Source organism: Camellia sinensis, chromosome 13, assembly GCF_055761805.1.
Source record: "Camellia sinensis isolate YWXY chromosome 13, ASM5576180v1, whole genome shotgun sequence".
Classification (NCBI taxonomy): Eukaryota; Viridiplantae; Streptophyta; class Magnoliopsida; order Ericales; family Theaceae; genus Camellia; species Camellia sinensis.
In genome coordinates this window covers 61,934,334-61,959,076 of record NC_138973.1, presented here as the reverse complement: position 1 = coordinate 61,959,076, position 24,743 = coordinate 61,934,334, and the positions used below count along the sequence as shown (strand labels likewise).

The window sequence follows — 24,743 nt, the reverse complement described above, 5'->3', positions numbered from 1 at the left end:
TCCCAAAATAAGTTCAGCATTGCTCAAAAACATCAGGCACTTGAATTCGCAGTTTTTTTTGTTTTCATTTTGAAGACTTTTGATACACCCCGTCTTGAATCAAAGAGAGAAAATGCTGGATTTTTTTTTTTTTTTTTTCCATTTGTGTTGCCATTTTTTCCTTTCTTCTTTGATTACAATTTTCTTGATAGATTTAGTTAGATTCTTTGAACTTCATATAGGAAATGAAGTGCATTCCAATTGATTATTACAATTTCACATCAAAAACAAAAGACCATTTGTCATGAAATTTTACAGAAATCTTCACTTAGTGAAACAAGCTTTGTTGAATCAAAATTTTAGCTCAAACTTGTTTATATATAGAACAAGCCTTAAATGAACTGAGCATGTTCATGAAGAACTTGGTCCATTTGGAGTCTTAATTCCAACCCAGAAACTCAAAAAACAGAGAATTATGGAAGAAGCTTAACAACCACCAGACAAATCATCCACTACATCTGGCAAATATATAAACTAATGCAAAGACCATAGGGGAGAGAGAGAGAGATCCTTGCTCCAATATAAGTTCATAATAGCTTTTCCCCATTTCCATCCACATATGAAGTTATAAACGACCCTAATTTCTTGTAATTACACCAAAACAAGAAATTCCCAGTGCGTTCCAATTGAATTATAAGGAGGTATTTAAAACAACCATCTTCTCTACAGTGTGTGTTTTCAACCTAAGAAGTATGGGATTAGAGAACACCAAAGAAGGGATTGTTTATTGCACTATTCAGTTCAGTGCCAGCTGAGTTCAGCACTGCCATATCAACTTTGTCTCTGGGTAGAAACAAGAACTCACCGCCATCAATTTTCTTAAACCCACACAACTCAAGAAACTTGATGCCACCTTTCAACGCACCAACTCTAGCCTGTTAAACACAAAGTGGTTTGTTATCACAGATATTTATTTGATGGTTATATATAAGACCCATCCTGAATGTTGATTAATTACATAAATCTAAAAAATTCAATAACAAAGTCCACCAATCATGAAAGAAGGAACCAATTATTGGTTTGCAATATTGACTTCTGTTCTAACTAACACATGGCTTTGGAAAAGTATCTGACGGAAATTCGTACCTGGAAGGTGGCATTACTGACTCTAATTTTTCGGAATTTCTCCTCATTGGTATTTGTTGCAACATTCCTTGCATAAGTCAGAAGAGTATTAAATGCCATCTTTACTTTGGCCTCATTGTCCTAGTACCACAGAAAACAAATGAAATGGATGTTACTGAGCAATGAAACTCATTAAATTCACCGGATTGTAATATTGTTCTGATACTAGTTAAAAGGATTCAAAACTCTACATTTCAATTTCTGAAGCCAAAGGAAGCATCATTTTTGGGACACACAAGCCTTTCATTTATGAAAGAATGAAGATGGAACTTTATTCCAAGGACAAACAAAATCAAATCCAACTCATCGAGGAGAAACATGAATATTTTTCCTTTTTTTCAGCAAATCCATTTTTCTTGTTCCTTCTCTTTATGTTTTTACCCTACATTACATCCACTTGGGTACAAGTGTCACGGGCTAGTATTTGCCTAAGACATGGCTAGACTTCATATTTCTCAATAACTTATTTTTTAATGGTAAAATAATGTATACAAACCAAAATATAGCATTTTATGAATAAAATGCTCTTTTTTTTGCATAATTATATAGCGAACTCACTACTTATACATGCTTGTTGGGTTCATATTGAACGTATATATATCATATCCTTACTCAAGTGTCAAGTGTCTGATGAGTACTTCACAAATTTATAAGAATTCACGTAACAAAGATTTTATCGCATTTGTGTTTCCTTGTTTTTTTTCTGTTGGAGATGGGGAGGAGGTGGTTAATACAGAAGCAACCTATATTCACACATTCTTCTCCTTAGATAACAAACTACACAAGTCCTCAGTGCATGCAGCAATCACTAATTACCTTATGGTTCTGCTTGAGAGAACGTAGGCACTCTCTCATTTGTTCTGCCTTCGTGGCAGGCCTGACTGGCACTAAGCTCTGCAATTTTTATATGAAGAAATGTTTTTAACTCAAATTTTGATTAGATTCCACAGATTACCAGAGACTGATATTTATACTTTCATTCAGATGAATTCGAACCTTCTTTTCCTCCACAGCAGGTGCCGAAGGTTTTGCAGCAACAGGATCTTCTGGTGACAATCCAAGCTTTCTCCTTCTTTCTGCCTGTGAAATATATAGCTTTTTTAAAATAAAAACAAAAATTATGATAATTTATAATCACGTAATAATTTTCAAGTAGCTTCAAGAAATTACAAAGGGATATCTTGTTCCTGATACAACCATTTGTTTCATGCCTTAAACAAAGGAAGACTTGGAAGAATGCAAGGCACCGCTTGACGATTTCCACTCACTCCCTCTTCCTTTCTATCTTCATTAGCCTACTCAGAAGGTTCTCCCTCCCATATGTGCCTGTCCAAATGTTCCAACTTTCACCATATTCCTTATTTCATCAATGTTTGGTCCATGGCTTGCTAGCCTAATTCTCACATATAGCTCTCATGGTGGAAACACTTTATTTTACAACCATAGCCAAACATTGACTTCACACATGGTGATTGTTTTCTATTATTGTTCGTTTTCTGGTTACTAGACGTTTCAAACTAAATCTTCTTACATGTCTGAGCAATTCTCAGCACATATCCTTTCCTTATATATATTGGTTGAAATATACTTTTTAAGATTTTCACCATCAGACCCCTCGATAAAATCTAAGTTGAATCACAAATAAAGTGCTCTACTGTAAATAATGAATTATCAATCCACCATGCTAATTTTGAGTATTTGTATTAGCATATAAAACAGAACAACAAGACACTATCAGGACCTTATCCTCTTCCAATTTTTGTCGAATTTTCTCCCTAGCTCTTTTCTCTTCCTCTTTCTCAGCTTTCCGCGAGGCCACCACACTGTGAAAGCAGAACACATTGTTTTGTAATACAATGAGATAAAATAACCATGTAGCACCAAAAACAGAAGAAACAAATGTTATGAATAAACCCCACCGTTTTCTTTCATTTTCTTCCTCAATTCGCTTCGCATCAAGAAGTTCTTTGCCCACCCGAATCCTCTCCTAAAGAGAAAAAAGAAAACCATGATTAAAAAAACATAAGAGAATGGAATTACAGTGGCCAGATAGAAAATCAGAAATTCAGGATCGTGCATCATATATCTAGATCATTGATATGAAAGAGACTTGAAAATAGAAATTGACCTAAGAAGAGCTTTCCAATACATAATGATCTTGGACCATCACACAAATAAAAGTAAAATACATCGTTAACACTGAATTCGTAGTATGGAGGAAAACAAATATGGGCAAACAAAGAAGAAAACATCAAACAAAAAATAAATCGTAGCCATTGTCTCCATAGATAACGAACTCCCAACAGTTTAAGAAGTATTATTTCTATGTTTGTTTGAAGTCTGAACAATTTCCAAAACAACAATATACAATCTTAAAATCTATTCTTGTTCGAAGGTAAGAGAGGGGGGTTGTTGGTAGGATCCTGATGCTCAAAAAAGCTCACAAGCTTCAAAGCAGATGCTTTGAGAAATATATATATTTGATAAGTAAAGAAAATCATATTAAAGAAACCGCCAAAAGGGGTGAACCTTATATGAACTGACAAGAATTTGCCTATAAAATCTACAAGGGAAAAAGAAGATTCACAAAAGTTTATTTTACACAAAAAATGAAAGCTTTGTAATAGACACATCTCTTAACTATGGAATGATAATAAATGCAAACAACACAGTATACATTAGATACAGATGTTATTAATTATCTTTAACAGATGAAACATTTTCTAGAATATCATTTAATCACAAAAAATACATAGTAATAATATCTTCAGTCATACAAAATTCACTTTAACTCCAATTTGTTTATTATTTAACCAATCCGAACCTATGTTACCTGGAACGTGGAATGAAACATGTTTTAAAATGTGGTACGATAGGGGTAGACTTGTATGTATTACACTTTAAGAATTTAAGGTATTTCTTGAGTAATTTTCTTTTAACTATTAGGCATCTAAAATATATATATATATATATATATATACATATATGTTTCCATTTTTTATGTTTTTGTCTTGTCAAAACTTAAGTCGCCTTAGATTTTAGTTCATTATATTTAATTTTTATTCCTCCTAAGGTAACATTTAAGGAAATATATTGGAAAAAAAATTTGGGATCACTTCGGATCACTAAATTTACCATTTTGGAACGGAAGAGTACCATGTTTCGAAATGTGTGTAGCAATACGTAATTCGCTAGGGTATCAGTGTTTTCTGGTAACACAGAACAATAATAATATGACACAATAAGTTCATAGCTGAAAAATGGTACTACAAAATACAAAGTCAATATGACAAGAAGGCATATCCTCGAGTAAATTAAGAATCACCTTCTCCCTCTCTCTTTCCATTCGCTTCTCTTCCTCTTCTTTCTTCTTGCGAGCTTGCTCCCTTAAGCATTGAAAAGATTAATAACATTAGAAACAGAAGCAATAGTAAAAAGGACAATCATAGTAAATTTATTTTTTATTTTTTTTAAAAATGGTCTCATGTATGTACCCAAGTTTAAATTTGTCTAGAATTAAGTTTTTGGCCCTAAAGGGGGTGGAAAAAAAAAAAGGCAGAAAAAGTTTCTGGCTCTAAAGACATAAATGAAGAAATTTCAGGAAATGTTTCTCCGTGGAGACAACCAAGTATCCATAGCTGCTAAAGAAAGCCAATGAGAACCCAACCAATACATCATTAACGTTAAATCAATCTTATTAGTTATTACAAGTAGACTTTTACCTAACCCCATGATGCAAACCATACTGTTAGATAAATTGATAGAGAGAGAAATACAGAGAGAGGGAATAATTGTATCTATGTTAATATTACAAAGGTTCAGTTGAACTCCTCTATATAGGAGAGGAGCCGAAAGTGGCACTAATAAAGTAAAGTAAAAGGAAAGGAAATATACCCTACTAACAGCTGATATACACTAACATATAATAATATACTAACAGCCCCCCTCAAACTCAAGGAGGATAGGTACTAACCAACTTGAGTTTGGAGAGACTAACAAAACAGGAAAGTAAACTGATAAATAAAATAAAATAGGATAGGAGACACGGTATGGTTGTGTCAAATCGTTGTTGAAGACATGGTATGGTCGTGTCGGACCGTTGTAGCAGGACAGTTTACGAGGTCATGCTGGACCGATGTAGCAGACACTGTGTGGTCGTGTCAGACCGTTGTTGTAGAAGCTAACCAGAATAAATGTCGGGACAGTTTACGGGGTCATGTCGGACCGATGTAGAAGCTGACCGGAATCAATGTCGGGACAGTTTACGGGGTCATGCCGGACCGTTGTAAAAGCTGACCGGAATCAATGTCGGGACAGTTTACGGGGTCATGTCGGACCGTTGTAAAAGCTGACCGGAATCAATGTCGGGACAGTTTACGGGGTCATGTCGGACCGTTGTAGCAGCTTGTGGTGGTGCACCAAGGAGGCGACTTAGGGAGTGCGCCATGGGGTGGCTTGAGTGGTTCCCATGGTGTGTAACCATGCTCACCATGATATATGTATAACCCCCCCTCAAACTTAAATAGGTGTGAAGAGAGAAACCTATTTGAGTTTGAAAAGGGATTGATAAAGCTGCCCGGTGTAGAAGACACTGTATGAGTGTGTAGATAGGCTGCCCAAAAAATATACATGTAGATATATATCGAGCCCTCAAAAGTCGTGCCCTCAAAAGGCGTGCCCACTTTATCAAAAGATGTGCCATGAAAAGGCGTGCCAGTTTGTCGGGCGTCAAGAGGCGCGCGATGCGCGTGGCTGCCTCGGCTATTTAACCAAGACGGAGCCTAAGGCCGAGTCAGAGGCAAAAAACCTGCGAAATCCTCTGAAAAATTCTGCCGTTTCTGAGAGAGAGACTCTGTAACACTCTGTTGCCCAGAAAATGGCTTCGTCGTCCCGTGGTCTGCTCACTCTCTTTCCCGACCTCAACGAGTCAACAAGAGAGATAACGGGTGCGGTGGCCCCTGAACCTCAACCAAGCGCCCCAGGGTTTGCTCCGTTGAACTTTCCGATGCGGTCTGTGGAGCAAAGAATGGCAGTGCAGTCGGATGTGGAAGCCAATCAGTATACATTGAAGTCATGTGTGGAAACCATGACTGCGGTGACAAACTTGTCGAACCGGCTGCAGAGTAGGGCAAATGAGGTGCAGCAGTTAAACTCCCAGCTGGCTCTGCTCCAACGCATGTATAAGGATGCGCGAGCAGAGATAAGTGTGCTAAAGGCGGAAAACAAGGAGCTGAAGCGGAAGGCCACCGTGATGTTCCGATTTGGAGGGCCGCCATATGCTGCAGTGGAGGAGCAGGGAGTAGTGATCATGCCCAGTGGAGTGGGAAACACAGAGGCAACACCGGCAAGGGCCGCCCAGGACGGAGGCAAGAAGAAGAGACCGGCGGTAGAGTAGAGAAGAAAAATCCCGCCTGTGGACGTGGTTGTTTTCTTTTGTTTTGTTTTTTTTTTTTTTTTTTTGTTTTTTTTTTTTTTTTTTTGGGTGTAAAAGTGTGATCGGGGTTGATCCCTGATATGAATAAAACAAATGTGTTGTGCAAACCCGGATGGTAGGAAGGACATGCAGAAAAAATCAAGTGGTGAGAATGTTTGATTTTTTTTTTTTTTTTTTTTTTTGTGATAAAAAAAAGATATATGATTGGTGAAATGAGGAGTGCCTACGGAAGTATGGCTCAGTGATTGGGTGGAGAGATGACACTAATATATTTTAAAATATTAAAATAATAAAATATATGTATAATAAAATAATATACAAGTGGATGAGGGGACAAAAGGATGAATGATGATTTCTGCGATTGTTAATATATATATATATATTATATATACCCTAGGGGGATGAAAGGTGGGTCTGGATATGATGAAAGTGGGCTAGGGGATAAAAAAAAAAGGACCAGAGAGAGGGAGTGGATTGATTAAAAAAAAATATTTTCATCATAAAATGCATGTGTATGCCAGTTGTGTAGTGTGTGTGGTCATGTGTGTGCCAGTTGTGTAGTGTGTGTGGTCTCCTCCCTCTCTAAACCGTGTGTGTGTGTTGTGTGTTTGTCGGGTGTGTGGAGTGTGTGCTGGGTTGCTGCTGCCGTGTGTTTGGCTGTGATGCATGGGTCTGTGAGGTGTAAAGTGGAGGACAAAATAAAAGAAAAAAGTTAAGGAATGTGATGATTTCTGTCCCTTGGCACAAAAAAAAAAATACCACTACCACTCTCTCTCCCCAACCACGCTCTCTCCCCAATCTGTGCCAGGCCAGGTAAGTCCCAAGTTCCGAAATTACGAGTTTATCAGCAGCTTGGATTTTATCAGGGTCATAAGGAGTATGAGCAGTTTGGAGCTGTATGTAGGCCGATTTCAGGGAAGAGATGTTTGTAAAAATCTTTGATATTACAGTTTCCACTGCTTCTGGATTCTGATTTGTTGCCTCTTCCATGGGTTGAGGGTGGACTTTCTGACTATTGTTGTCACGGAGTTGGGTGTCTCTAACTCCAGTGGGTTGCATAGCTACTTCCAGTGGTAGAGCAGTTGAAAAGGTTTCCTTCAATCCAGATGCAGGAAAGTCGTGACGCTGGATCTACGCTCACGATCGATGCTGAGTCGCTGATCGGAGATTTGGCCGGGAAAAGTAGGAACAAGACTCGCAGCTGTGACTCCTCAGATGGAGAGCTTACTTCTGCTCGATCGAGGAGATGATCCGCCACGAAGCACGACGAGCGCCGATCACGTTCTTGTAGGCGACGGAGAGTAGGTTGCGCTCCTCCACCGTGAGCTCCTCGGATTCGACGACGGTGGAGGAGACTTTTTCCATGAATTCCACCATTTCTTCGTAGCGCTCGGCTTGCTCGGCCAGCTTGGCCATGTAGACGCTCGCTTCGCGTGGGGTTGATGTCGCCATTGGAGGAATTTGGCTGAGATCTGATCTGAGAAGAAGAAGGGAGAGGTTGGGTTTCTCTGATTTTTTTTTTTTTTTTTTTTTGGTCTTGTTGTTGAGGGAAAACAGAGACAGAGCATGGCTTGGTTTCACCCTCTGGTTCATCCTCTGTTTCTAAAATTCCAGCGGGCAGCGAAGGCAAGGTTGCCGGCCGGCTGCCCGCCGGTGAGAAAATAAAATACGGGCCTAAATCTTATAGCTCTGATACCATGTTAGATAAATTGATAGAGAGAGAAATACAGAGAGAGGGAATAATTGTATCTATGTTAATATTACAAAGGTTCAGTTGAACTCCTCTATATAGGAGAGGAGCCGAAAGTGGCACTAATAAAGTAAAGTAAAAGGAAAGGAAATATACCCTACTAACAGCTGATATACACTAACATATAATAATATACTAACACATACCAACAAGAAAATGAGAGAATTTAGAATTTCGCATGGAAAATGCTTAAGACATCATGGAATGAAGCTTCGGAATAAGTTTGCATCTCAAGGTCATTAAAGAGCACAGATAACAAGGGCAAAATAAGCATTACTTTAGTTCCTGTGCTTTCATCTTTGTTTCTTCAGGAGTAAGAGAAGGCTTGGGAGCCTCAGTTTTGGTGTTGAAAGGTACCTAGGCAGAATTAGGCAAGTGATAGTCAAATCTTTGCAAAGCTATATTTTACTCGGGCATACACTCAGTTTTTTTTTCCAAAGATGTCACATCAATAATGCATGCACAAAAACAATTCCCACGAAACACTAAAGCGATAAATTGGGAGAAGAGGAATGAAAACTAAAACACAATGTCACAAGGATGCACTTCAAACACAGAACATATAAAGGAATTTAGTGTAAGGTTCAGAACCAAACAGCAGCTATTCAAGCAAGCCAGATCAACAACCACAATATCCAAATGAAAATGAGCAGCTGTGCAAAAAAACATACCAAAGTTGCAATCATGTCACAAATGTAGGATGGCCAACAAATGATAGATAAGAAGTGGTGGTGGGAATCATGATCAGGGAGTTATAAATGTTTCTAGACGTAAACGAAATGCTGAATTTCAAAATAAATTGTTGATTAATTAGGGCTTTAATTTTGTAATTTCCCTATTTCTAGGCATAATTTGATAGAGATTTATTTCCTTTCCGGGTTTCCCCGTCAATAATAGGTTTGATTTACTGGATTCCAGGCTTGGTTATTTGTAGAATTTCAGAATATCATTTCATCTCCCTCTCTCTGCAACTCTCTCTCCTCCTTCATATTCTTGTCCTGTTGCATTTCTTTTTCTCCTCCCCTGTATTCCTCTGCTCATCAATTTGGTATCAAAGCCCACAATACTCTATTGCCATAGGATCAACCGGTTATGAATTTGCAGATTTTTTACTTTGCCACCGCTGCCGCCATACTTATTGTGGTGTGGATGATTTCAACTCACAAGGATTACCAAGTTCAATTGCTCTACAAGCCTTCCAAAGTTCCCCAAACCGTTAGCATCATTATTTTCTCAATAACATCATAAGCTTAAATTCTTATATATCATACATGCACATAACAGAATTTTTAAATAAACAAAGTACACAAAAATGCCATGTAGTAACATGCTTGGACATCAATCTTATTTTGATTAATCCAAAAGTAAAAAGGTAAAATAAGAATGAAGCAGGTAGATGAATATGTTAAGATGTGTCTGAAGACTGAACAAAAAAAATCAAACCTTCAGCATCTGATCTATATCTGCATCATTTTCATGTTCAACTGCCCAATTCACAGCATCCTCAAGGCCAACATTACCTGGAAAAGTTTGAAGCAAGTAGGTTAAAAATAAAATTCACATAATACTAACACAATATGACAAGCAACACTCACAAAAGACCCAACTGGCAAAGGTACTTACAGATCATCCAAACTGCAATTATATAAAAATTTCATACAGTGCAGAAACAATTTATCTCATTCAATTGAAGCAGGAAAAAAAGATGCAATCAATAAAAAACAAGAAATTTGAGAAAAATAAGACAAATAAAAACTAAACATGAAAAGAAAAATCATTAGCCCTTCACTACCTAATATGATACAATGGCCATACAAAATAGAAGATGGCACTAAACAACCATCAGTTACGCAAAGGCATTTTTTGCCCAATTGAGAAACAAATAATTTGACTTCATAAAATAAAGAATATCACATCAGCCCAATGGAAAAGATAACTGCTGCACCTCAAGGTTTTCATGGTGCACCTAACCCCATAATTCTATACCCAATTAGCTCAGGCTGCAAAACTTTTTAAAAGCTTAAATTGTTCTTTAGTCATACTGATACAGCCCTGAACCAACACAATTTTAGCCAAGTGTTCAAAAAATAAAAGATAAAAAGCCAGTTGTCACTTCTCAGAAAATTCACTGTAAACAATAATTCAATAAAGAAGATAAACTTCCAAATGCCCTCACCAGAGTAATGAAGTGCCCTGGTCGCCCTTGCCTTAGGAAATCCCATTCCTTCAAGTTCCTCAAGCAACTTCTGGTCAACTTCTGGAACAACCATTTCTAATGGAGAACAAATAGAAGATAGTCAGATAACCACATGTTCTGAAAATGAAAATGTGCACCTCCCACTCACCAAATCCAACAAATTAATATCAATACATTACAGTAAACATAATGGTTTGGAGGATATTGGATTAGTTTTGTTGTTGGTTGCATAGCTTCTTTGTCTATCTACGCCTTTTAAGTTTTAATAATTCTCTGTTTTTAAATATAAATTTGGCTCATTATATATAAAAAAAAATGTTGACTTTGTTCAAAAAAATTCTATTTTAAAAAAACTTAGCTATTCGAGCTTGACACGTGTTAGTCAAAAACTCTTTCAACATTGCACTAGTCGGCTTGTTTCCAGCCCTACCCAAAATCCAAAATTAACACATTGTCACTTACGAGACATACCCTCTACATATCTTTATTAACTTAGCGAATATTTCATTAAACAATAGCTTAAATTCCACTCATTAACTAAAATTTTGCAAAATTCACATTCCTCAAATCACACATATTAAAAAAAAATCATAAAATTGATAACCACATTGTCAAATACAACACATAAAGCACAATCAATCACACACAAAACAGAACCTTCATGCTTATTACTACTACTAGACTCTTCCATCTCCACACCCCCTTTGCAACCCTTCTGAACATCCAAACTTATTGGCTTCACGGTCTCCAACGTCCTGTCCACAAATTCGTGGTGCCCAGTCCTCTTCGTGTGCAAATCACTCTCCTACACAAGCCCAAAAAAAAAAAAAAAAAAAAAAAAAAAATTTGCAAAACGAATCAAAACCCAGAAATCAAAATCACATATATGCATATATGTGCATGTGTGTGTGTGTGCGCGCGCGTATATGTGTGTGAATTGGGATTGTGGTCACGGTTTTGGAGCGGCAGGGTTTGAGGCAGGAGGAGCAGAGGAGGTTGAGAACGGGCTCGATGGATTCGAAGAAGTTGGAGTGCTTGGTGAGCTCTGCGTGTTCTTGAGCTTCCTTCACTGATCTCAGGAGGGTTCCACAGTCGCCACACTTGAGAGATACGCCCGCCATTGATCTCTCTCTACTCTCTCTCTCTCTCTCTACTAGAGAGGACTCCGATGGTTTTATTGAAGAGTCGCTGCCTTGTCCACGACTCCTTGCTTCTGTTCTTTTCTTAAACGGCTTCCTCTCATATTTCATTTAGGAATGATCCCAACCGTTCATCTTCTCAATTTAATAATAAAAATATATTGTGTAAAAAATTAATTTTATTTAATATCATATTGTTTGGTTTTAATTTTTGAACTCAAATTTTTAAAAAATTGATTTTTTTTTTATAATATTTTAAAGATCAATTACACTTACTCCTCCTGAGGTTTGAGTTTAATATATATCACCCTGACGTTTGAAATATTACACTGATTTCACTGTCATTGTAATTATTTGGATTAAAATAATGTTGATATCAAAAGACATTGAATTCATAAACTCTCTTTTTTTCTTACTTTGTTTTATTTCTTTTATGTTTTTTTTCCTATACTTTCCTTTGCTTTGCTTTTTTTTTTTTTTTTTCAATATAGTTTTATCTGTTTTTCTACTAGGAGTTGTTGCCTTTTATATAAACAGGGGGTTGTAAAATGATACTTTTCTACCAAGAGTTGTTACTTTTTATAGAAACAGGGGTTGTAAAATGATACTATTAATCACAGGGGTGAGAATGTAATTTTTCAAACGTTAGAGGATGATATGTATTAAATACAAACCTCACGAGGTGTCAGTGTAATTTACTCATATTTTAAACAAATTTCTTTACATTTTAGATGCACTCAACTTAAATATACCTAAAAAGTAAAATATTTATAAAAAAATATTTTAAAAAATTAATTAATACACAATAATACAAAATGTACTGAATTTTTATATTTTTGATAGTTATTGAATTTAAAAAAAAATTAACAAATATTATATGTTTTAAGTGTATTTATGTTAGATTTATTTAAAAACTAAAAAAATTATTTTAAATATTAAAAAAATTCAGTGAAAACAAAAAAAAAATACAAAAAATAAAAAAGTCAATTTTGGATATAAATAGATATATGAAACCAAACAAGATATATGAAAAAAAATTACATTTTATTTTTTAAAATAGATGATATTTATGAGTTTATAAACCATCTTGTTTATAAAATAAAATGTAATTTATTTATAATATTTTGAAAAGTTAATTTTTCGCACAAACGGTCTTGATCACGAAGTTTACGAGATGAAGAGGGCCTAGAGTGCAACTCACAAAATGAAATATGAAGGATAATAGTATGAAAATGAGCTATATTTCTTCTTCTTTTTTCCCGGCTAATTGCGATGATCAAATTATATAGTATGAGTTGAAATTGCGTTGTATTCTCTTTACTAACGCCATATATTTAACTAAATTATCGATTATTTTTATATTAATTTGGCCTATTTAAAATCGTGTTAGTTGAAACAAAAAATTATGTATCTTTTTGAATGAGAGAAAAAAAAAATTAAGTATAAAAAATTGATTTTTACCAAACATAATTCACTTACTTGACAATGTGTTAGACACGTTTTTTTAATTTTATTTTGCTGCTTTTGTTGAATTTTCTTTCTTTTGGGTCAAAAAATAAGTTTCTGTTAAAGTTTTCATTGCCTAAGTTGCAATACATTTGCATAAGTTTTTTCTTGAATGACCTTATCTTATTTTTTTTCTTTATTGTTTTTTTCTTTTCTTTTTGGGCCCATGATTGTATTATTGGTATTTATTGCAGAGGTGCAATCTTTTAATGGACCTATTTTGAATGAAGTAACTTTCCATACATTTTGGTGATTTTTTATTATAGAGCCAATGCAAATAATGCTTATTTTGAATTTTGCCTAGGAACATTCTGTTTTGCTCTGAAGTCTATTGTGTAGTGTTTTGCTTTACTTAATTTGATGGAAGGGTTGTGATGGTGAGATAGTGGCAAATGGTTGTGTTCAAGAAATACTGTATGAAATTTGGACACAGTTGATTCTTATGCTATGAATGAGAAGAATATACAAATGAAGCATTGATTCTGATGACTGCTCATCAATGTTTGTGTGCATATTTTTGTACATGGTGCAGCTCAATTCCACAATATTGTGTGTATTTAGAACTAGAAAGACAGGCTCGAGTAGTCGTTCTGAAAAACATATATGGTCCAAGAGAAGGGTGAGAATTAGAAGAAATAGAAAGTGATTAAACATAATATTATATTGTGAATTCAATAGTTTTAAACTGCACTTTTTGTCTGATGATTAAGTATGTAATAGGAAAATAAAGGGCTATTATCACTGTGGGCATTCTGGGGGATATATTGGGTGTTTAGTTCTGTCATTGCAGTAATCATAGTACATATAATTGCGCTTTATGACTTGATGCCTTCTTTCTTGGTTAGGAGACAGTTGCCAGTAATTCTTTTCATTCCACCAGAACTTCGGAGAATTGCATGATTTTCTATGAGAGCTGTCATAGGGGCATCCATCAATGGCAAAGCCCCGAAAGTGACTTATAAACGGTGCATGAGCCCAAATGATTTTAGTTTTTCCACCATTCGTCGCCCAACTATCTCCGTCCCATATAGTTGCCATTAGTTGCATTGGTTGTGTTGGGAAGCCAACTCCATCGCGTCTGTTGTTCTTGAAAACTCGAATGGGATATTCATCAACAAAATAACTGTTGGGCGGAAATGCGATTAACAAAATAAGTTAGAACTTAACAGATAGTGATTTAAGGAGTGTGATGTCATTTTCAATTTCGATGTTTTTGTGTTTTCAGAAACAAAAATAATGGAAAGTTTGAAAATATCAAAATAAATAAATAAATAAATTTCATCTTTATGTAGACATATTTAAAAGACAACTTAAAATGTTTCATTGAAACAGGGTATTTTCAATTTTCAAATATAATGATTTTGTTTCTTTTGAAAATAGCTAGCTTTGAGAAGCAGTTTGTGGAATAAGTTTATTTTTCAAATTGGAATGTGTTTAGGTAGTTGCCTTACACTATTTGATGTTGGTTCCATAGGATTTTGTAAGTATGGAAGTTCGTAGTTGGATCAAACCAAAGATGGATCCTCTGCTCTCTACCCCCTTTTCCTTTTAAAAAGACGTTCGTCTGAACTCCGATGGGCTTCCCTTTTCTGTTGCCCAAGAACTCAAAATCCAATTCACTATCTTCCGATTTCAACTGCCAAAAGAAAGGGAAAAAAAAAAAAGAATTTGCATTATGTTATCAGTGACACCTTTTTAGCAGGAGTTTCTTGCACTGGATCGCCTTTTTTGTTTTTGTTTTTTGTGTCAGTGATAACCTTGAACCAAGGAGCACAAATATATATGTAATTGTAAACTTACATAGAAGGCAGTTACGACTCCTCCGGAGTCATTGACTGGTACCTTAATGTTCATATGGAAGAACCCAGAAGTATAATTCAACTTGGATTTAATTCCAGATCCTGGTTGGTGACAAAACATCATTGTCACAAAGAATAAATCTTGGCTTTATATATCATAGCTTGGTTAACAACTAAAATTTGAATACACTTTCGAAATGTGCTATGAACTAAGACACAATCTATTTGAAACAAGTTGATGAGCTTTACTCTTCCATTATTTGTTTGCTTGTTTGTTTTTTCTTCACATTTTAATTACAACATGGAATATTTTGGTGATTGTACACTTAGAAAAGCTTGAAAATAGATGTGTTATTCTATAATTTTCCTTTTTGGATGATTATTCAGTAGTCCTAGAGTATTCTATAATTTTCCAGTTTTTTGATAGAATTTATATTTGGGGAAAGAAATGGAGATTATGAATGAGATAAATGGAAAGCGAAAAATTTAGTAAATTTAGTTTACATGGCACCTGATATGTAATTTCAATAATAAGGAAATACTGCTATGTAATGAGTTAGACTTATCAGATAATTTTAACGAGTGACAAAAAGTGGGATAAGAGGCGACCACTGGATTCATCGAGAGAGAGCCCGATTTCTCTGCCTTGATGAAATGGCAAGATATGTTGAGCTCCATATAAAACCTCGTAGTTATGGTCATAGGTTGGAACATTATGTGTACCTGCAAATACTACCACCCTTAAGCCCACTAAACCAAATATAGGGAAAATCATCAGTAGATTCAAAAAGCCCATCATCTAATGCAAAAAAAAATTTGCTGAATTGGTGTACCATGTTTCTCTCTCATGTGTTGTTTCTTATATAATAAAGATGGGTCAGTGTGTCCCTCAAAACAAAAGACCTGCAAGGATTGTGTGACCCAAAGTTTGTGTCCTCTTCAATGAGTAACTCAAAAAAGTGTCCCTCAAAATTGTGTCTGTCTTGTCACGGCAACTTACTTAACTCAAGAATATCTTGTTTTTGTGCACGTATGAGAGAGAAAGGAGCATTGACTGCAAGAGAATTGAGTTATTCATAATTAGTTTGAGTTTTGTTTTTGAGACAGAGTGAGTTTGAGCCTAAATTTAAGTTCAAGCTAAAATAAGCTTGACTTGGTAAATGGAAATGACATTTATCATTAGATGAATTTTACTATTTTATTTTGCATCTTATGTGTATGTGCACAATAAATTATATTTGTATATGTAAGACCTATCATATTATATTTTAGTGATACGCAGCAATCTTCATACATACAAAATACATTATCTATGAATTTAATAAGATAAAAAAAATATTTTTGATATTTATAATAACACGATTTTTAATTTCAATTTGCGTTTCAAATGGAGTTCCAGCTTGATTATTTAAAGAATTGTTCAATTGCATATTTAATTTGAACTTAACTAAAATTGAATTAGTAAATGAATTCAAACACGGAACTACTTACGCACATACGGGCATATGAAAGCATTTTTAATTGGAAAGTTGTTATGAACTTCCCATATTGTTTAAACTGTGCTCTCTTGTGTGCATGTATTCCTTGTGAGCCACCCCTCATACATTGTTTTATGTTGTTTGGATATAAAATTTTAAACAAAAATTAAATGTTTGAACATAAATTTACGAACAAAAAATAGTAATTCGAGCATGTTTGTGGAATGTATATTTGAATAATTCATTTTTGTTCATGTCCAAGCTTATGAATTTTGTTAGAAAATTTAATCCAAACAACAAAAATGATGTGTACTAAACAAATAAAATTTCCCTCTCCATGCACCTCCTTCTTTTTTATTACAATTTTATCCTTATGAAAAATTATTTATTAAACTCAAAAAATTTAAAATTTTAATCTATCATTTCACTCATCAGTTTTCTGTCATTTCCACTAGTCCACCACCACTTGCCACCACCTCTCTCTCACCCCTGCGGCCGCCCCTCATTCTTCTCCCCTAAATCCTAGAATTTAAATCTCTAGATCTATTTCTCTTGCACATGGTGTGGGGCTTGGTAGGTGTCGCAGTGGTGGGGCTAGGGAAGTGGGGTCGCGGTGGGGGGAAGGGGTCGTAATGATCGGAGGTAGCAACTCAAGTGACCAATGGACGTGATTATGACAAAATTACCCATTATAATTTTTCGTTAGAGAGCAACAACTACTAATTCAATGATAAAAGTCTACCAACCCCAACTTAAATTCGAATTTGAGGACATACAACCTTGCATAAGTTATGCCAAAAATTAATATTTAGGAATCTCTATAATAGTTAAAAAGTTGTAAATTAAAAAGTTAAACAATTACACAAAAAGTTAAAGATTCGTTTTTCTCTTTATTTTTTACATGTGTGGGGACATATTTTGTGAATGATAGCACGTGGACAAGGTGACGCCGAAGTGTTAGACGCGGTGCCACGTGGCTTGGTCATGACGCCGAGGTGACCGTGGTTAGGGCGAGGTTATCTGCAGAGATACCGGAATCTGAGATAATCAGATAAAGGGTAGGAGTCCTAGAACAGGAGAGGATCTCAGTCTGAATAAAGATAAAGCTTTTAGGGAGTTTATCCCTATCCGGCTGAGGGTCTAGGATAGGCATTGAGCCTGAGTCCACTGAAGTGAGGCTTCTACAGAGAACATGTCAGTGTTGGCTATAAAAGCAAGACACCCTCGTGGGTCTCAGGTACGTGTAATATACTGTGAGTAGTAAGTTATTTCTTGTGAGTTAAGCATAGTTTGCTATCTTTAAGAGATATTTGATTACTGACTTGATTGTTGGAGTGCCCCCGGGTGGACAAACCAACCGCCAGATTCTTATCTTTCTGTGATAGGTTGTTCGGGCTTAATCTATTCTGACGGTGCTCTCTAGTTGAGTTTCCCGTTTCATTGTGTGGTCAGAAATCAACACCCACAATGTGGCGCCGTCTGCGGGAAAGTAAGAAGAATATATGGCTAACGACGGGCAGAAAGAGAAGATTGGGGATGACATCCCTAATGGGAGTGGTAAACATGCCGATCCTAACATGGAAGAGGAAAATCGTGATAAAACACCACGGGATCAGATTCCCGGGGAGAAGGACGTCAACTAAGAGGGAGATGCTCCGAAGAAAGCAAGCCGAGACGAGTATTACAATGAAAGTGACCTCTAGGTATGGAAAGATAGATGCTTGAGGAGGGACGGCGAGATGAAAGGAATGACAAACAAATTGGCAGACCTACAATCGGTTGTTAACTTCATGATGCAAAACAACGTCATGCAACCACCATTTCCATTGAAGGACACGTTGATTCCAGTGGCCAAGAACGGCGCCCAGAAAGGGTGGCAGAAAGCAATTCAAGCAGTTCTTTAGCATAACAAAGTGAAGGAACGCTCACATTGGCCTTCACGAGATGCTAGGCGAGCAGAGTCAATGAAAGGAGAGTCCTAGAGGACGCCTTATGCCAAGGAAACTTATGTCAGGGAACATCGGTATGTTCAAGGGAAGGAACTTTGCTTCAATACGGTGAATGAAGAGAAATCCAAGAGGACATAGAACGACACCGGAAGCAGCACGCCAAAAAGGCTGAAATCCGTTGACAGCCGAGCTCCTGGCTGGTCTAAGGAGGATTTGAGGGACTACCTCCAAAGGAAGCGGCAAAATACCAAGGTGTAACACGTCCCCGAACGCCCCGGGAGGGTTGGCTCCCGTTCTGTTCATTTGGGGTCACTACAGCTCGGACTCTTGAAATGTCACGGTTCCTAATCTGAACCAAAGAGTCCAAATCCGGCAAATCATTTTGAGAAACTGATTTTTGAAAAAGTAGTGCCAAACATGGACTGCTTTGCCAGATACAGAGTCGCCACCTAAATATTTTATTTTGGGAAATTTAGGAAACCCTGACTCGGTGCCAAAAGGCCACGTGTCCGTCATCACCAAAGTTGCCTCGGCTCGGGAACTTGGGTACGATTGGGGAAGGTCACTTCGTGAGCACCCCCGCTCGCCCGATCATAGACCGGCCTCTACTAACCATGATATCAATTTTTGAAAACATTGTGAGTTCTTATTCCGGTTATTAGCCTAGGTTACTATGCGATGCTCACAACATATAAATATAGACCGGGTCGTCCAAATTGGAATGAAACATTTCATGCTTGTTTTTGAAAATGGTTTGCTACCCGCAGGTGAAACATTTGATGATTTATCCCAATTCAGATAACCCAACCTTCATCCACAGGCATTCAGGTAGATATATCAGATAAGCACATAGCCTCATGGTAAGCATGCTATTCATGGCAGCTCTCACACGCATGCAAGGATGCTAAAGCATAAAACTCACCGAGTACTCCAAGCCAGAACCAGAACTCATTAGAAATCATGCATGAATCCTAAGTATACAGAAATGCCTAATGCAACACATGCAAAAATGCAAACTACAGCAGGCTCGGCTATTCTAAGATGATATATGAAATGTTACAACTACCATATATTCAATTTGGAATTGAAAGTACGATGCAGTTAGTATGATGCGCCGAGCCCAGTGTATGCAATACAGATGAATGATGCAAACATGCTGTCATACTGTATGCTAATTTAAATATGCCCTAATCTAACCATCAAAAGCGGATAAATAAAAGGGAGAAAGACGTGGGGTTGGAAGACATACAACATACACACACACTTATTACAGTTGTGGCCCTCGCGCAGAGGGTCCGAATAAATATACAGTCCCAAATAAAAGAATATTACAGTCCAAATATTACAGTCCGAATATGAGAATATTACAGAATCCTAATTAATTAATGAATTAACTAAGAAAGCAAATAAAACTGGCGTGCAAGCCAGGGACTGCCTTGCTTCTGATGGATGATGCATGTCCGGATTGTCTTGCGCAGAAATCCACCGGAATGCCCCAATTAGCCTCTGTTTACACCTGTTCTTGAAATGCGTGCCAAGCCCCAAAAGGTTGCTGATTCCTGGTTTTGCTGCAACAGAGAGCAGGAAAGGGGCATAGCAATGTATTTGCACAGATATATGCATGTCTCGATCCTCGTGCCACCAATCACGCATACCGAGGCATGATGGCCGAGGAGTCGAAATGCACAACTCAATATAGGATGAATGCACATGAAACTACAGCTAAAACCTAACTCCATCATGGATAATCCGGAGTGTCGGTGACTGGGGAATTGAGACACATTTCGTCACTCGGAGTACGAAATGTACCTCGCTTCCCGTGCCCGGGCTAACTCCTATCCCGGATACGATGCGATATGCATGATATGCATGAAATGTAACTAAGATACAATCCTAACATACACAATGCTATGGAAATGAAATGCCTCGAAATACGTACACACGGGCACGCAAACCGAGAAAATGACAGAATGCTGTCTAAGATACAACCTAGTATGCACTATGCTATGAAAATGAGATGCCTCGAAATGCGTGCACACGGGCACACAAATCGAGATGTCTCAAAATGCGTGCACACAGGCACGCAAACCGAGAAAATGCAGAATATGATGAAAATGAGATGCCTCGAAATGCGTGCACACGGGCACGCAAACCGAGAAAATGACATGTCTCGAAATACGTGTATGCGGGCACGCAAACCGAGGCGATGATATGTGTCTCGAAATACATGCACGCGGGCACGCAAACCGAGGCGATGATATGTGTCTCGAAATACGTGTACGCGGGCACGCAAACCGAGGCGATGATAGGTGTCTCAAAATGTGTGCACGCGGGCACGCAAACCGAGGCGATGATAGGTGTCTCGAAATACGTGCACGCGGGCACGCAAACCGAGGCGATGATAGGTGTCTCGAAATACGTGCACGCGGGCACGCAAATCGAGGCGGTGATAGGTGCAATGAAAATGAGATGCCTCGAAATGCGTGCACACGGGCACGCAAACCGAGGCAATGGTACATGCAATGAAAATGAGATGCCTCGAAGTGCGTGCACACGGGCACGCAAACCGAGGCAATGGTAAATGCTATGAAAATGAGGTGCCTCGAAATGCGTGCACACGGGCACGCAAACCGAGGCAATGGTAAAATATGATGAAATGACATGGAAATGACAAATGGGCTTATACCAACATGAGTGAGCCTCAGCCACACTCACATAGGATGCCGGCGGGTGAAAATGAAGTGCCTCGAAATGCGTGCACACGGGCACGCAAACCGAGGCAATGCATACGCAATGCAAATGACATGAAAAATGAAGTATGGACTTATACTAACATGAGAGAGCCTCAGCCGCACTCACATAAGATGCCGATGGCAGAAATTGAAGTGCCTCGAAATGCGTGCACACGGGCACGCAAACCGAGGCAACGCATACGCAATGCAAATGACATGGAAAATGAAGTATGGACTTATACTAACATGAGAGAGCCTCAGCCGCACTCACATAAGATGCCGATGGCAGAAAATGAAGTGCCTCGAAATGCGTGCACACGGGCACGCAAACCGAGGCAATGCATACGCAATGCAAATGACATGAAAAATGAAGTATGGACTTATACTAACATGAGAGAGCCTCAGCCGCACTCACATAAGATGCCGATGGCAGAAAATGAAGTGCCTCGAAATGCGTGCACACGGGCACGCAAACCGAGGCAATGACGGAATGCGATGAAATGACATGAAAAATGCAACATGGACTTATACTAACATGAGAGGGCCTCAGCCACACCCACATAAGATGCCGATGGCAGAAAATGAAGTGCCTCGAAATGCGTGCACACGGGCACGCAAACCGAGGCGACGCTAAAATGTGATGAAATGTGGCAAAAATGATATGCAAGCATACTAATGGAATTTCAGCACTAAAATATGGGGGAAAACAGTCCCGAAATGAAACGAAATGACATGAAATGCAAGGAAACGTCCCGAAATGCAACATTAGGCACCCGAAATGGCCTATAGCTATGCCAAACATGCACAATATGGACATGTAATGCAAAGACAGAAGCTAGACAGTCCCAAAAGATGCACTTTCACAGTTATAAACATGGCCAAACAGCAAGTATAGGTAGGGGAAAAATAGCATGCAAGAATAGGGGCCAAAAGAGGGGTAATGAAGCAAGTGGTATAAGCAAAACTCAAACTGAAAAATTTCCTTCTACAACACTGAAGATGGACCAAAAATATGAACATTTGCAGTATATGGCAGACCTCAAATCAGTATACAAACATGCTAAAAATGTGATGCAAAACAAGGCTCAAAAGGTACTATAACATGAAGTATATAAAATAATCACCAAACAGAAAAAAAGTGTGAATGAAACATGAAGTATAGGCCAAAATAAGACCACTTTCAGTTCGGACCAAGGTCCAAAAACAGAAGCAAAGAGGGCTACCAATTTATGCAAAAATGGGGCCAAATAAGGGATTGAACTACAAGTGACACATGGAGACACCAAACAAGGTTGAGCCCTTCCTCAATGTTGAAGAGGGGCTCAAAATAAGCCTAATATCAGTTTACAACATGCTCGAAAATAAATTTCTCATGGGTCAAAAATAGCATGCAAAACTATGACATACAAGATGATCAATGAAGCAAGTATATTATGGAGTGCTCAAACAAGGTTGAGCCCTTAATGAGAAGTGAAGATGAGCTCAAAATATGGCCCTTTTCAATTAGGTCCGGAGCTTGAAACCAAAAAGAAGTGGGGCTTAGAAATAGATCAAGAAAAAGGTTCAAAAGGGTAAAAGTGTCACTTACCCTTGAAGATTCTAACTTTTGTTGCTTCTTGGATGGATTTGCAGCTTCTTTAGCCTTCAAGAATCCTTCCTTGTTGCTGGAAATGAGATGGTGGTGGTAGAGCTTGGTGGTGTAGAAGGAATAATGGTTAGGGACTTAGGATTTTTTCAAGAGTTGAGAAGGAAGAAGATGGAGTTGGCTATGGAGACTTGAAGAGTAATTTTTCTAACCCTTACAAAGAAGGCCACCAGCTGGTTATAAGGGTTCAAAATGGGGTGTAAAGGTGGGGGAGAAGGAGGGCAAAACTCCCCCACAAAATATCCCCCGGATACAGAAAATATCTGGGGGATATTGCCCCACAGCTGTAAAGTGCACAGTGGGAGGAACACGGCCGGCCTCTCACTTTTGCTGGAGGTGGCCGGCCGGCCACACCCCCTAGCCGGCCAGCTAGGGGTCAAAAGGGCCAATGTGATTTTCTGGCCGGCAAGCTACTGGGGAGGTAGTCCTATGTGTGTACAACACAACCATGTGGTTAAAATTCCAAGAAAGTGGGTCTAAGGGGTTCAACAATGGCTCGGAAAGAGGGGGTCAAAAGGGTCAAGTTGACTTACTGGCCGGCTACGAACTTTTAGGGGCCTCTCATGTGTGTACATCACAGATATGTGGTTCAAAGTTCAAGAAAAAAGGTCCAAGGGGTTCAACATTAGCCCGGAAGGAAGGGGTCAAAAGGGTCAGGTTGACTTACTGGCCGGCCACGAACTTTTAGGGGCCTCTCATGTGTGTACATCACAGATATGTGGTTCAAAGTTCAAGAAAAAAGGTCCAAGGGGTTCAACATTAGCCCGGAAGAAAGGGGTCAAAAGGGTCAGGTGACCTTAATGGCCGGCCACTAACTTTTAGGGGCCTCTCAGGTGTGTACATCACAGATATGTGGTTGAAAGTTGACAACATTAGCTCCAAGGTATTCAACATTAGCCCGGAAGTGCGAAAAACGGGCGCCGGGAGGCTCCGGAAGAGAGATAACTGGTTGTTACAACAATTGCTGGCCTCCCACCCTTCAGTGACCTTCCTTGTGATAAAACAGAGGTACCTGCCAAAAATGAACGAAAACCGTTGCAAAACGAACGTTCCGGGGCCAAAACACGCAGTTCGGGGTCCCGAAAATGGGCTGTTAAGCACCGAAAATGGTATTCGACCTCGAAGTGGGTTTCTCAACCCCCAGTGTCCCTCAAAAGGGATGAAATAAGATGTATGCCAAAAATCAGAGCAATAGGAGATGGTTAAGCGGTCCCGAACCGAGGCACACGGCCTGACGGCTCCGAAAACCGGAAACCGGACTCTGAAATGGGCAAAATGGCCTACGGCCACCAAATGTAGCCTACGGACATTTTGAGAGACGGTCTACGGGACCTCTCCCTCCCCTCAGGAAAAGAAACAGAGAAAACCGAGACAAGGCACAGAAAAGGGTTCGGAAGTCCGGAGGCAGGGCTCACGGCCGCGACTCTGAAACTTCTGAACAAGCACATTATGGAACATCACCAAGCGCTCAATCGGTGACGTCTGAGTCTCAAGGTCGGTCAAAAATGGGGTGTCTACAGTTGCCCCTCTTTGACAGAACTCGGAAGTCACAAGTGACGGGAGTGAATGTCAAAGCCCAGAGACGACCCAGTTTTGACAAGGCCGAAGACTTAGACAAACATACTGGATAAACAGAGATGCGCCCGCAGGCAGGGGGCAAAATGCAAATGATATGCAAGAAGATTTCGAAGATTGGACTTATACGCTACGCGAAGCCGGTTTGACGTGTGGACTTATACGCTACGCGAAGCCGATTTGACGAGTGGACTTATACGCTACGCGAAGCCGGTTTGAAAGTTGGACTTATACGCTACGCGAAGCCGATTTTGAAAGTTGGACTTATACGCTACGCGAAGCCGATTTGACGAGTGGACTTATACGCTACGCGAAGCCGATTTGACGAGTGGACTTATACGCTACGCGAAGCCGATTTGACGAGTGGACTTATAC

The 24,743-nt window shown here is 38.5% G+C and overlaps 2 protein-coding genes across 4 annotated transcripts; both read right to left on the bottom strand.

The window, feature by feature from the left end:
* Positions 1-389: 389 nt before the first annotated feature.
* LOC114262154 (uncharacterized) lies at positions 390-11,754 on the bottom strand. 3 transcript variants are annotated; one of them, XM_082902347.1, is made up of 12 exons: positions 11,499-11,754; positions 11,203-11,350; positions 10,525-10,620; positions 9,792-9,868; positions 8,626-8,705; positions 4,490-4,550; positions 3,084-3,151; positions 2,906-2,987; positions 2,161-2,244; positions 1,981-2,058; positions 1,126-1,245; positions 390-914 (listed from the first exon to the last, which is right to left on the bottom strand). In XM_082902347.1, exons 1-12 carry the CDS (start codon positions 11,664-11,666, stop codon positions 738-740), a joined length of 1,239 nt encoding a protein of 412 aa, XP_082758473.1. In that variant the 5' UTR covers positions 11,667-11,754; the 3' UTR covers positions 390-737. The 3 variants fall into 3 exon arrangements, with proteins under 3 accessions (XP_082758473.1, XP_082758474.1, XP_082758475.1); XM_082902348.1 differs by lacking the exon at positions 8,626-8,705 and adding an exon at positions 4,300-4,373 and having other exon boundaries at positions 529-914; positions 11,499-11,710; XM_082902349.1 differs by lacking the exon at positions 1,981-2,058 and having other exon boundaries at positions 529-914; positions 11,499-11,739.
* Positions 11,755-13,928: 2,174 nt separating this feature from the next.
* LOC114290541 (xyloglucan endotransglucosylase/hydrolase protein 2) lies at positions 13,929-15,788 on the bottom strand. The gene is made up of 4 exons (XM_082901050.1): positions 15,599-15,788; positions 14,991-15,091; positions 14,642-14,826; positions 13,929-14,313 (listed from the first exon to the last, which is right to left on the bottom strand). The coding sequence occupies exons 1-4, from the start codon at positions 15,786-15,788 to the stop codon at positions 13,929-13,931; spliced, it is 861 nt and encodes a 286-aa protein (XP_082757176.1).
* Positions 15,789-24,743: the final 8,955 nt, after the last annotated feature.